This window comes from Crocodylus porosus, unplaced genomic scaffold (genome assembly GCF_001723895.1).
Source record: "Crocodylus porosus isolate Cpor-Errol unplaced genomic scaffold, CroPor_comp1, whole genome shotgun sequence".
Taxonomy (NCBI): domain Eukaryota; kingdom Metazoa; phylum Chordata; order Crocodylia; family Crocodylidae; genus Crocodylus; species Crocodylus porosus.
The window spans coordinates 74,236,086-74,249,425 of NW_017728909.1; the positions used below are offsets into that span (position 1 = coordinate 74,236,086).

The window sequence follows — 13,340 nt, forward strand, 5'->3', positions numbered from 1 at the left end:
TGCCTGTATACAGTGAAGAAGCTCAGGGTCCCGACTGGCCTGAGATGGGGTCAGGGCTTATAGGGAAGCCGAAGGTCCCATGGAAGGGGCCACAGCTAATGAGCAAAGGGGGACAGTTGAATCGACTGCCTAAGATGCTATCTGCAAGGCTTGGGCCACGGTGTATGGATAGAACAAAGCTGTGGATAGACCCCCCTCAATATCAGGATGTATAATGGGCAGCCTCCTGCCTAATTAACAGCTTAATTATGTTTCATCAGGATGTGGCAGGAGAAAGGTGGGCAGTGTACCCAAAGGCAGGTGGGGAAGCTAGCTTTGTGGTTAATCTGGGAGCCCCACTTTGCCACACCTTCCAACCCTAACTGTCCATGTATTGGGCCCCATGGAAAGCATTGATGACAGGAAGTCACAAGTGTGTTAGACTTCATGTTTTTAATTTACAGTACAATCATTCAAAAAATAAATACATCCTTAATTACACACTGTAAATTCACAATCAAGCCAAACTAAATTCAACCTTGATAAAAAGGGGTGCAACTTGATTGGCTTTAACCAAATTGCACCCGTTTTGCCAGCAATAAACCTGAAACAACTGACTCAGAATAAAGATTCTATGATTTAAGAAAACAGTATTGGTGTTTGTGTGGATGTTTTTTGTGCAAGTCTTTAGGCAGCATAAATAACTTCTTTCCACACATTTAAACTATCAAATGCATTTTAAATTGGCAAATAATGGAACACAAGTCCAGAGAAAACACCATTCGAGAACAGGACCTAAACCATGATTTACTTGAAGTGCCCAGAACTGTGCAGTAGAGACCAGACTTATCTAGCCCTAACTCAAGGTGGTCAAAAGGCTCGGTGTTGCCAACTCTCATGATTTTTGGTGTTGTTCTAAAAAAGTCTACGCTTCAAGAATATGAAAGAGTTAGCTCTTTCTTTTATATACGGCAAAGATTTAAGGGTGCAGTGCAAAAAAGGAAAGACAGTTTTCAGGTTTACTTTACTATACTTAACCACTTTTCCGAAACACATTCAAGGGACTATGCATGCAGAGCCCCAGATTCATTAAACTAGTAGCTGGACTGAACCCCTTTAAACAAAAACAGCCCTTTAAAAACCTTAAGTCAGTAATTCTATATACAGGCAACCCCTACTTAACACTGTTTCACTTAATGCTATTTTGCTATAATGCTCATTTTAAATTGATACCTGATTTCACTTCGGTCATTGAAAACAACTGCAGTCACAATCTTGGGTCGTCAAATACTTTCAATTTCATTTTAATGTTCATTTCCCTTAACGCTTCGTTTTTCAGGAACCAGTTAAGAGAGCTAAGCAGGGGTGGCCTGTACTTCTATTTCTAGGCACTTGTTGCTCCTATAGAATAAGTTCTGAATAGCGTTATCTATGCCTAGTTGTTTTGGAAGTACTCTAGAGGACTAAAGTAGTATTTATTGTTGTGCTCCTTGCACAACATGAAAGATCTAGGTGGATGAAGTTCTTGCAGATTGCCAACAAAATTCAGTCCATGTGAGTAGAGCTGACCTTATGGAAAATGGCGCCCTGGACAAACTTTTATTTTGGTGGTGCCCTGCTGGGCTGGACTGGTTATTGCCTCTTCAGCCTGGGATGGGGATCAGGAGAGGTGACCAGGTGTTTGGCACCTCCCTGACCACAGCGCCCTGGGCAGTCACCCACCTCTAAAGCTGACTCTGCATGCAAGGATGGCAGCTTTCTACACATTCCTCTTTCCTCCCCCTCTTCAGAGCTGTACAATAAGTGCTGGCATGTATTTTTCTCCAGTCAGGTTGTTGGCTCCCTCTACAGGGATACTCTCAAACTTGCACAGAGATGGCAATCTAAGGAATCTGTGGCTGGCATTTAGTTCCTCAACCTTCTCTGTTCCCCATGTGCTCAGTTCACAGTCCACTAGGAGAGGTTTTGGGGAGAGTCTGGAATGAAAGTCCTTGCTCTCATCCCCAGCCCTCCTCACTACTTTAGCTATGCATAGACAGGAGAGAAATCTGGTCCCTGAGAACACATTAAGACTTACAAGTACATCAAGTTTCCCACAACTGTAGCCACACTATTGTGTGATGAATACATAATATTTAGCAACAGCATCAACATATCTGTATATGACCTAGTAAATACCTACAAGTCAATGTACATTTATTCTTGGTGATTTGCCTGGTTTCAGAAATGTAATTGGCTACTTTTACTTGCACAGGCTAGCATCTTGTCAGACCATCTCATTCATAGTACAGTTCTGTCACTGTCATTGGGAGTTTGTATTGCATAAAATATGTACCTCCTGCTTAATGAAAGCATCAATAGTAGGTACATGTTGTACTACAAAGCTAGTCCAGTTCTATCTGTTGACCACTGATAACTAATAAAATGCAGCCTGAGAGACCTATTTAACACTTAACTTGCATTAGCAGGAGATGAGCAGTCTTTAGATCCCCAGTTGTTAGAGATGTTATGTTGCTATTAAACTTTCTACATTATGGGGAAAATGCAGGTAGAATGGTTCTTGAACATGCCTAAACTCTTGGACTTCTTCTTTTCCTTGTGGAAGACTTGTGAAAGAAAATGTATTCCTTCAAGTACTTTTTTTGCCAGCTTACTTTCTTTGGAAGACCAAAGCAATTCCACTAAACTCTAAGTAAAAATATCCAGTGATTACAAGAGGCATTTGATCAGGACCTTGAAATGGCAGCTTTTTTGGAGCACGCACCTTATAATCTTTAACTGTAACTGTAAAGTGCCAGGTGCTATATCACAACACATTTCATCCTTCAACAAAAGGGGGTTTTGTGCTCCTTTGAACTGTGTCCTCAAAGCACTAAAGTGCCTTTGTAAGTAAGAGGCCCAAAGTGCAAACTCTGAGGGACAGAAAGAATGAGAACTGCCAGAATGATTCCCCTCTAAGATAAATATTGTAAACCTCAATTATTTGGACATACTAGGTCCTGAAGAGATACTAAGGCTACCTAAAAAACACTGCTCACGTTTTTTTTAATATAAATATATTTTTAAAGCATCTATAGGGGGTTTCACAGAGCTTCCTCCTAGATACCAGCTGCTGCCATTCCAATATTGCTGAGCTGTTAGGGCCTCTGGCACTGACCTTTGTCCTTACAACACATCCCTCTGGAGATGAGGGGAAGTGTGTCCAGGTTAGTACTGATTTCTCAGTATCATAGTAAGCTGGATTTTTCTGCTGTGAATTATCAGCAACAGGAAAAAAAATGCCCTTCACAGAAAAAGGTGGAGGCAAATTGGGACAGCAGCCAAAGACCTCAAAGGTCTACAGAGCTAGGAAGGAATAAGAATAGGAGTAAGTGGTCTGCCTACAGGCTGGAAGGTCTGCATGGGAAATGATATGGAAAAATCTATCTCCAGCTCTTTCCTCATGGCTTTGTCCAGTTCCTTTGCACCCAAAGATGAAGGGATGTCTCCTTTGGGACCATAGGATAACAGGAAACAGAGAAGATGAAAGCACTTGATGCTTCCTGTTTTCTGTGCCACAGCAGATATCTGGGCTTGCTGTTTGTGAAAACGAATGTCCTTATTTATGCTAAGAAAAAACACTTTAAAAAAATATATCTCTCTGCTTGAACAATGAAATGAGCAAATCTCAATTGCTTAGTATTTATGTTCTTTCAAATGCTGTGAAAGAAAGTTGGGTTTCCTTCAGAATTTGTTTTTTGACTCTTTCTTCCCACCATGGACTAGTTTTATGAAAACCAAAATAGTTGGTTTGCTTAGATCAGAGTATTCCTCTTGAAACAGCTTTAAGTTTGCTGAATATACTACCTCTCACTTTCCACCCATTTGATACATTACAGCTGCTTTCAGACATTTAAAAAACACTTCACCAGAAGCAGTGCATTACTTCGACCTGGCTCTGCAGCATCTCTATACATCAGGTGCTTCAGATTTTAGATAAAAGTGCCAAAAAAGCCTCACTAAAGCAGATGGTGGGTGAGCCAGGTCCAACTACTATGCTGCCTCTGCTCACCTTGGCATAGGAACATGGCAAGTTTTAAAGTTTTGTTGTTGTTTGTTTGTTTGTTTTTAGTGTCTGCAAGCAGCCTTTTATTGTCTGTCAGTCATGAAGGTGTCCAGCTGGTAGCTGAAATGCTAGCATTCAAATATACGTCCTGCATTGGCTACACAGCTACATCCTAATCAAACTAAGTACCTGTTAAACACTAATCTTTTATGGGTTGCAATGTGATCTCCCACTCCATTCAAAGTAAAAGATGCATAAAAAAAACGACCAACCAACCCTTGGGATAAGATATGTAAATCTATACAGGTCCTTGACAATGCAGGTAGTAGGAGGTTTGGGGTTTTTTGGTTTGTGTTTTTTTAAAGCAATGAAGTGCCTAAATACCTCTTAAGTGTGGCCCTTAGTCCCTACATGGCTTTAAACTACTCTGTACACAGGCTTTTCTGTTTTTGGATATCTAAGTTCTCAAGTTCCATCTTTCCCCATTTAAACTACTTAAGTTTCTGAAGCATCTTTACATAGATTTATACACTGCTGCAGTCACTTCCTTACGAGCTGCTACCCGTGTGGCAATCCTCAAGCTAGTTCTGGTACTACTAGCAGTGGAACTGTGATGGCATAGGCTCATCACCCAACTACTTTTCCAGTATCTTTTTAGGTCTTTTAGCCCCTAGGGAGCTCTGACCTAGCAATGGTTACAGTTTGAGCAATACCCAAGCTGCTTGAGGTATTTCCGTGTAAACTGGCAGACACACAAATATCTGCAGCATAGATGGACATGCTCTTAATCTGGTTAGAGCTATTCCAGGTTAGTCTTCATTTTGGAGAAGGCCCCCTCATTTAACCAAGGAAAACCTATATGCTGCACCATTGCCATATCAGCCCCTCTGTCCTGCTGTAGCAGTAAACTTCTCAACCAATATGAGGATGTAATCAAACAGAACAAAAAGGGTTTTCAGTGTTGTTTTTTCTTATGTTGAAGGGTATGGGGGACGTGCTTCTAAAACTAGTAACATTATCCATATAGTCTTCAATGCAAGTTTAGTCACCAATACACATCTGCTTTTTAAAAAAATTGGACTGTGTGCAAGGATGAGTGGATGCAGCAGGAATTTATAGCATGATAAACAAGGGCCTGATCAAAAGTCCCCTCAGGATTATGGAAAAACTACTGAGCCTTCATCAAGCTTTGGATGGGCTGTAAGCGCATTTCTGCTAGCTATGGTATTTAACAAACAGACAAAACCACATTATGAAAAGCCAAGACCTCGGGCATTTGAGGTTGCAAGTGTGTAACTCCCAAATAAGAACTCTATTATAAAGTGATTAATACCTAATATCCCTTTGGTAAGCCTTAACAGACATTATTAAAATAATTATGGATTAATAAGCTGGAACATACAGAAACTACAAAAGCGCATGTACAGACCAAACACTTTAAGATCTTTACCTGTCCATTCCTTAAACACAAAGAATATAAAGTTACATTTGCAATGAGGTGCTGCCAGCAGAGAAGGCCCATATTTTGTCACACAACAAGTGCTGTTCACTCACAACTTCAGTGAGTGTAGAGGTCACTTCATATTATCAGGTTTTAGCCCATATTTTAGATACAAAATCCCTTGCTTCCTAGAAAAAGTGTATGGCCATACTGTAATTTTCAGAAGGCAGGAAACGCAAGCTTAAGTGCAGAAGCAAAATATTTACATACCTGCTGGATATCAGCCTGAAATGTTACTGTTAAAATTGAATCCCTCTTAAATATAGTTCCTGATGTTAATTGGAAAAATACTACTAGCCTCTGAAGTAAGCAGCTAAACCATGTTCAGCATAATAAAGAGAGGAAGAAATAGATGATTGCAAGAAACGCACAGAGTTCTAAGTCACTATGTGACTACGTTTTCAGTGCCTTTTTGAGGTCGGAATAAAAATTAGCCAGGCTGCTAGCCATGGCAGTATCTACTGCAGATTGCGGCAGCATCCCTCGAAGTTCAGTCTGGATGAAGCCCGTCAGAAGACTCTGGTCAGGGTTGTCCTTAAGTGGGACACAGAACCAACCGCAGGGGTGATTAAATCCCCGGACAAAATTAGGTCTTACTTCTCCAAATTCAAGACTTAGCCCTAGTTTTTATTTAAAAAAAGAAAATGGAATGGGAAAAAAAAAAAGTCAGAGAACATAGCCATAAGAATCGAGGAATTATGATCCAAACTGGGAGCCAACTGCACTCTTTGGCATATCAGTACACTTTTCACCAATGATCAAAACAGAATGCAGATTTTTTCATAAAGCTGTATTCCACTGGGTAATTAACCAACTAAACCAAGATAAAGTGGTATGTGAAATAACCCAGTTAAAGCAAATACAAGGCAGAAGCTTCTATATACGAATATTACAAGAAGTGCCAGTCTCACCTTTAAAAAGGCTTAGCTCAGCAGCCAAATTTCTGGATACTGTTCTCTGTCTTATTTTTAAATAAATCAAAGTTGTACATTCATTCCTCCCTCTCTTCCACAGGCAGGCAGAATCTTTTGGCATAAGACCATGCGTTTACTCCCATATATAAGCAAGTTCTAAATCCAGCTCCATCTGATTAATAGTGTAACATTGGGCTGTGCACTTCACTTGCCATAATTTTCCCATGGTACTAAAGATTAGTCTCCTGTAATTGCTCCAAATGTTAATATACTCTTGGATGGCACTCATATTAACAGCAGTGTACAAATATCAGTTAAGCTGATCTACACAGCACCCCTATATGCAACTATCCTCTGTGTGTGTGTTTAAATCTTATCTGAAGGGGAAAGGAATAGCATGTGTGCTTAACTCCAAATCCAGGGACATGCCACAAAACAAGAAACAAGCAGTGGTCACTGATGCCTTACCACATGACAGCAGGCCTTCTTCATATTGAGTAGTATAAGAGAAATCAATGAACTCTCTTGGTGCTATGATATTCCAGAGCTGCCCAGCAGTGGTATAGCGCATTACACAACAGTTCTTCATAAGGGGGACAGGGGAAAAAAACCCAAAAAAAACAACCAACATCAGTTTAAAAAAATAATTTATGTTCATATGAAATGAGTCTCTTGAACAAAGTGTTGTGGGCTTTTTTTTCTTTTTTGCACTTACACTGCACTTTTCATCTTGAATTACGCATTTTAGAGATGGCTACAGCCCAGGATTGCTCAAACCCAAGCCCATTGGCCACACTCAACCCATGGCACTGTGTCACCTGACCCTGCAAATATGCAGTGCAGCGAATCCTATCATGTGTGCTGAATGCATGCTGTGGCACATCAACACATCTGAAGCACCGCAAAGCATACATGCGCACTCGTATGGACATGCCCTAGAGGTTCTCAAATCTGGAGGCAGTTAATCATACTCGGCATGCTCAGTTTGCAGTTTAAAGGCCACTTTATTCAAATTTGCATTTAAATGAAACAAAACTGAAATGCAACAAAACAGAATTCAGTCTTCACCAGCTTTTTAGAAGGACTTCAAGTTTATGTAGTTATTAAAGACCATAAAAAATTGAGACTGAAAAACTAAAGCAAAAAATTATTAAACAATGTACAAGCCAAAAATCTATTGGCTCTGAAGTTCTGAACCACAGGTCCCTAGTAGTCAGGATAAGTCTAACCAATGGCCAATAACTGCAGACTTCAGAGAAGTCCGAAATGAAACAGCAGAGAAACTACTCTTTTGGCAAGTCTTACACTTCAGTATACATTATTATTCTAGTTTCCCCACACAAAGCCCTGATACCTCCTGAGGCTAGCCTATTTGGAACAGGTGAAGCTGTAGTTTCACAAAGTATGCTGGTCTTTTAACTTTAAAAAAAATCTACAGCATAGAAGAGAGTACTCCCTAAAAACTGTATTTGTGGTCTTAAAAAAACAAAACAAAAAAGACATTGTAATGACAGCCCACTTCCTCCTCCCTCCCACCACAAGAGTGCCAGATCATTTTATAAATTAGAAAGATTTCTTACCTCTTCAAACTCTTCAACAATGTCCATGGTTGTCATTAAGCTATCCCAGTGTAATCTATATGGACCAGGGCGAATGTGATCTACTATTCTGTTGGTGACATCGTCTACCACCCCTTGAGTTTTGTAGCTAAAGATTGTACATTTGAAATGTAAGTATATAATCTTTTCATAAGCTTTCTGCTAGCTTTAGTATACATTTACTGTAATACATTACTACCTGAAGATAAGTATCAAGCAAACAGTTGTGTTGGAGGGGCCATATGCCCTCCCATATACCCCTGCCCTTGTGTCAACCAGGCCATGAGGTTCCCCACAGGTCTGAAAATCTGGGGGTGGGGGAGCAGTCTCACAGCATCCCTGATGCCAAATTTTCAAACCCATGGGGAGTCCTGTAGGCAGATAGCATAGCCCAAGCTCAGCAGATCAGTTTCTGAAGAGTCTCAGGAAGAAATTATACCTATTGAAGTAAATGAGAGTTTTGCCAGGGACTCTGAAGAAACCACGGTTTTTTCCCCCAAGTTGTCAATACCAGTTATTTTCAAGTTAAGATAAAAGCATTACATAATAATATCATAGGAAATATACTACAGAGATTAGTTCTATACTGGGAGGAAGACTGCCTGGATGATCTAACCCAGCGGTCAGCAACCTAGAACCCGTGGGCCAGATCTGACCTGCAAAGAGGCTGGATCCAGCCTAGGAAGGTCTGATCCAGCCAGGGGGATACAAGGGACTGGGCAACACATAGTTGTGCCAAGTTGCCTGTCTGCTCCACAGCACCCTCCTTTGCAGCCCTCCTTGCTGCTCTCTCATGCCTGCGCTTACCCTCGTTTGCGGGGGTGGGGATACGCAGCTTGAAGCAGGAGGCTGGGATGCAAGTCCTGGCCATGCGGAGCAAAATGTCTCCAACCCCTGCTCCTGCTTCCCTCATTTCAAACTTCTATGAAGTAAGTTTGTGGGACTGTGGAAACTTTTTTTTCTTTTATCCGGTTCGAAACTAAACTTACAGATATCCACTGAATTCTTCTGACGGCTTGCGCCACACGGTTGCATCTTTCTGGGAAGTGGAGGGAAAAAAGGAAGTAATGATATAATCATATTAACTTATGCTCTTTTCTAAAGTGACCATCAGTCTACTATCCAGGTGCTTCCCTGTGTCGCATGCATTAGGAATAAAAGCACATATTTCAGAGATCCTTTCCCAAAAGCATACTGTTCATTACAAATGCTTAATTGGACTTTAAATCCAAAAAGAAAATGGTAATATTCAATGCACCATTTTAAATTAGAGTTTTGCAGTGCCAAGTACCTGAAAATCTTAACAGTTTCATTATGGCTCTGCTGATTTATCTGAAATACTAAGAGTATAAGTCATCCAAATATGACTAAGTATCACACTGCACCTTCTGTATCCAAGACTTCGAAAGTGACCTAAGCATTCTGGAATTTCTATTCTCTCTCTAATGAATACAGTGTTCATCTTTCACCAAATATTTATCCAACTGCTGAGCTGAATTTTGTGCCTGGTTTCTGAAGGCATGCAACAAGAATTAAAGAATAAAACTCTTTACAGGTCTGGGAGATAATCCCAAAAGGCAAAGTTTCCCTATTCAGGATCACTGAGGTGTAAGTGTTCAGAGTTAGACACAGGTGTCAGGCAGTAACTTCACTCAGCTATTACATGGATAGCTTCTTTATATAGAAGAGTGCTTACTAAAAATGAGGTTATACAAGTCCACATTTCCAGACCTTGTTGAGCAATCCTAAGGACTAGAACAGTCAAAGGAAACTGTATATTGAGCAGTGAAAATTATGAGAGCCTTAGAGACATGGTGGTGTAAGACATCTGCATCTAAGAAAAGGACAAATATCCTTTCACTGGTTTCTGCAAGAAGGGAGTTGTCTTTATGCTGTTACCCTTTCCCCTCCCCAGTTATAAGAAATGGGATTTTCTTATATTTTGTAAATAACAGATTTGGAAAGTACTTGACTCCACATCACTAATATCTGTTCCAAAAGAGAAGCGGATTTTTAAGACTTCAAACCTGCTATTGCTCAGAGGCAAAATACTTATTTTTGATTCAACTGATTTAGATAGTTTAGTTTTTTTGGTCTAAGCCTATTTCAGATGAAGAAAAATGAACTGAAATTACATTTAAATAACACTTCCTTTCAAGGGAAATCCCAAACTTTATATAGTTAAGCGTGGAGAACTGTTCGAACTATTAGAACCTTCCAAATACAGATGCAAGTAAGGATGTAAAATACTTCTGCAAACAAGCAATGGAAATTAATTTTGGGGGTTTAAACTGAAGCAACCCTAGAACACTGCTGTGTAAAAAAGACCTTTATCCAAAAGCACTGTGGGTAAACGTATCAAAAGCATAACCTGCCATTATCTTGGAGTGAGTAAAGAAAAGATTGGGAAAAAAAAAAAAGCACTAATGTTAATATGAAGAAAATAAGTCCAATTAAGTACAAAAAGACTAGTTCACTTACTGTTTTCTTGGCAGGCCGCCATTCACTATCTTCAATGCTGTAGTACTGGATCAGAGTATTTTTCAGTTTTGTAGCCAGTGAAGCTGCATCTGGAAGGATTTCCATTCTTTTCCTTGTATACTGAAATTTTACAATTACAATTAAAATAAAGATAGGCCCCAGTGTCTCTTTTTCTATCTAAGTAATTCCAGGTAACTTCAAAACCAAAAGTAAAATGAGACCTGGACTATGAATCTGGAATATGAACCCAGAAGCACTCTTTGTACCGCACCCTACCACACACTGCATTCTGAGTGGTTTTACCTTCTAGTCTTCATGCATGTACTTATTTCAGTGGATTTTTTTTTCAAATTAATTATGCTTAATCCACCAATATAAATTTTGTTCGTATCCACTTAAAGCAATCTTGGTCTTGAATTTTTTAAAAAATCAGAAATGGTTTGTTTTCAGTCTGGTACGCAAGGAAAATCTGAAAAGAGAGAGATGTTTTTCTTTCCTCCCTAACCTTGACCATTTTATTAAGATTGCTTTGTTATAACTAGATGTGTCTACACATGCATTTATGCCAGCTCAAATTAACTGTGAGGTAGATTACTGTGCAGTAAGCGAGAAAAGGCCAGTGTCTACAAATGCAGCGTTAATGCGCTTTAATGCCTACATACAGACTGACTTGGGACTAAAGTTAGTCCCAAATCAGTCCACACACACAATGTTACTGCATAGAAGGCATCTACATGTGTTACTGTGCAGTAATTAATTGGGTATCAATTTCACACGCAAGTCGGCGTAAGTTACCATATTCACTGCACAGTATGGACATACTGTGTAGTAACGCACCAATTTTGGTTATTGGACAATAAATGTGAACGTGTAGATGAGCCCACTGAGAAGTAGAGGTATTGCTCCATCCTACTGAGAACAGTGACCCTAGTTTCTTTAGGACTTGTGTACCTTACCAGCTCACCTTTCAAGGAAAAATATTCATAGGAATTTTGGCTGAGGGCCAGCAGTCCCATATGGCTCCTATTCCTGCACTTCACCATTTTTAAAACCACAATACAACACTGGTCATATTTACACAGCATTCAGTTCACCCAGACAGGCTGACTGCCATCCAGAAAAACTTTATCACTGCAAATCTGTAAGACTCCAATGAGTTTGCAAAAAAGAATAGAAAACTAATCCAGAGTTGCCTCTTAATTCCAAGTTTAAAAGGAGCTCACTTTATGACATCTTAACTTTGACGTTAGAAAAGTTACCTACCTTGCACTTTAAGTACCCTGACAATGTAGTTGTAGACTGTTTTAATGTCCAACGCCCTTAACATAAAATAGCCAGAAAAAGGGAGACTGCAAAGGTCCCCTATCCCCAAGTGCTTTCGCTATGTCCTAATGTTCACAAAAGACAGTGAGGGGAGGTGCTTTGCAAGATGCCTGAGGCAGACTATCATATCAAAGTTCAAGTCCAAAAAGAACCGCATGTCAAGATTGCTTTGACTAAACGAAAGCATTGTGTAAGCAATCAGCATTCCCAATTTTACAATGCTAAGTTGCCCTGTACAGTACATCTTTTTTTTTTTTAATGTACTACTGACAGTTACCATTACTGACCTACAAGAAGTCAGACATTAGGCGAACAGGAAAATATACTAGTCTCAACGCAAGTAGCCCAAAAGAATTAACTAGCCTGTCCAAATTAGTATAAGCCTTATAGGACAATTAAAGAAACTGGAAACTTGCCCAACTAAAAAGAATCCAGTTTAAGTGAGAACAAAGATGGGATAAATGTCATCCAGTTTGATTTTTATCTCACTAATTTGTATTACAGTACAAGTCTATGACAGCGGAACGTAAAAAATACTAGAAATGTGACTTTGCCCAACAGCACAGAAACTAATAGCTTCTGTGACAAAACATCAACACAGCATCTGAAGGCTTTCCAAGTATATACGAATTCCTCTCTAGGAAGCAGGAAGTCTATAGTGCAAGGGACAATACACTAAGCTTTAATTTAGAAATAGATTAATGAGCCTGGGGATGAAAGGATGGCTGACTTTGTGAATTAACATGGGTGGTGAAAAGACAGCTGATTTTTAAATTAAATCATCCTTGCAGCAGAAACTGTGTAAGCCAGGTCTTCCCTCCCTCCCTGCAAACACGAGTACCCAAACCCCGTGGTTCTTAACCTTGGCAGACTCAACACACCCCTTGGAAAATGCCAGTTCTTAAGATTTTTGCTTGTCTTTTGACTACAGAAGAATAACCAAGCAAACCTTTCCGTTGCAAAGAAAGGCCACGCCAGGGCAGCACGTGTTAGCTCAGCTAACGTGTGCTAGCGTTGGCCCAGCACCCTGCAGGCCACCCTGGGCGGCATCTCAAGGCAGCCCAGCGTGACACCGCTAGAGTACCAAGACCCGCTCCGTCTGGCTTCGTGAAACCAGCTCAGCCCACAGCAGGGGTGAGTCTGTATCCAGCCTCTCGTGCAGCCGCGCGGTCAATGCGCTCGCGCTCTCCCAGAAGAGGGGAGACGCGGCTTCCCACCCGCGTGGGCACAGGCACGCACGGGCATGGATGGACACGTGCGCGCGCACACACATTCGTGTATGCGCATGAGGGCATGGGTGCACACGCGCGCGCGGGAGGACTCACACACACGGGCACGGGCGCGGACACGCACCACGAACAGGCACGCGCACGCAGGCATGCCCGTCCATCCTAGAGGACAGCGGTGACCCCGTTTCCTTAGGGCTGGGCCCCTGAGGCAGGGCCACGCGCCGCCCTCGTGCCAGCACCGACCCTCGGAGCCCCGAGCCCGGAGCCGCC

General features: G+C 40.9%; 1 protein-coding gene across 1 annotated transcript; it reads right to left on the bottom strand.

Moving 5' to 3' along the window:
- Positions 1 to 414: 414 nt before the first annotated feature.
- On the bottom strand, positions 415 to 10,658 carry STARD4 (StAR related lipid transfer domain containing 4). Its single transcript, XM_019532474.1, has 5 exons — positions 10,519 to 10,658; positions 9,027 to 9,076; positions 8,020 to 8,146; positions 6,908 to 7,022; positions 415 to 6,145 (listed from the first exon to the last, which is right to left on the bottom strand). The coding sequence occupies exons 1-5, from the start codon at positions 10,621 to 10,623 to the stop codon at positions 5,919 to 5,921; spliced, it is 624 nt and encodes a 207-aa protein (XP_019388019.1). The 5' UTR covers positions 10,624 to 10,658; the 3' UTR covers positions 415 to 5,918.
- Positions 10,659 to 13,340: the final 2,682 nt, after the last annotated feature.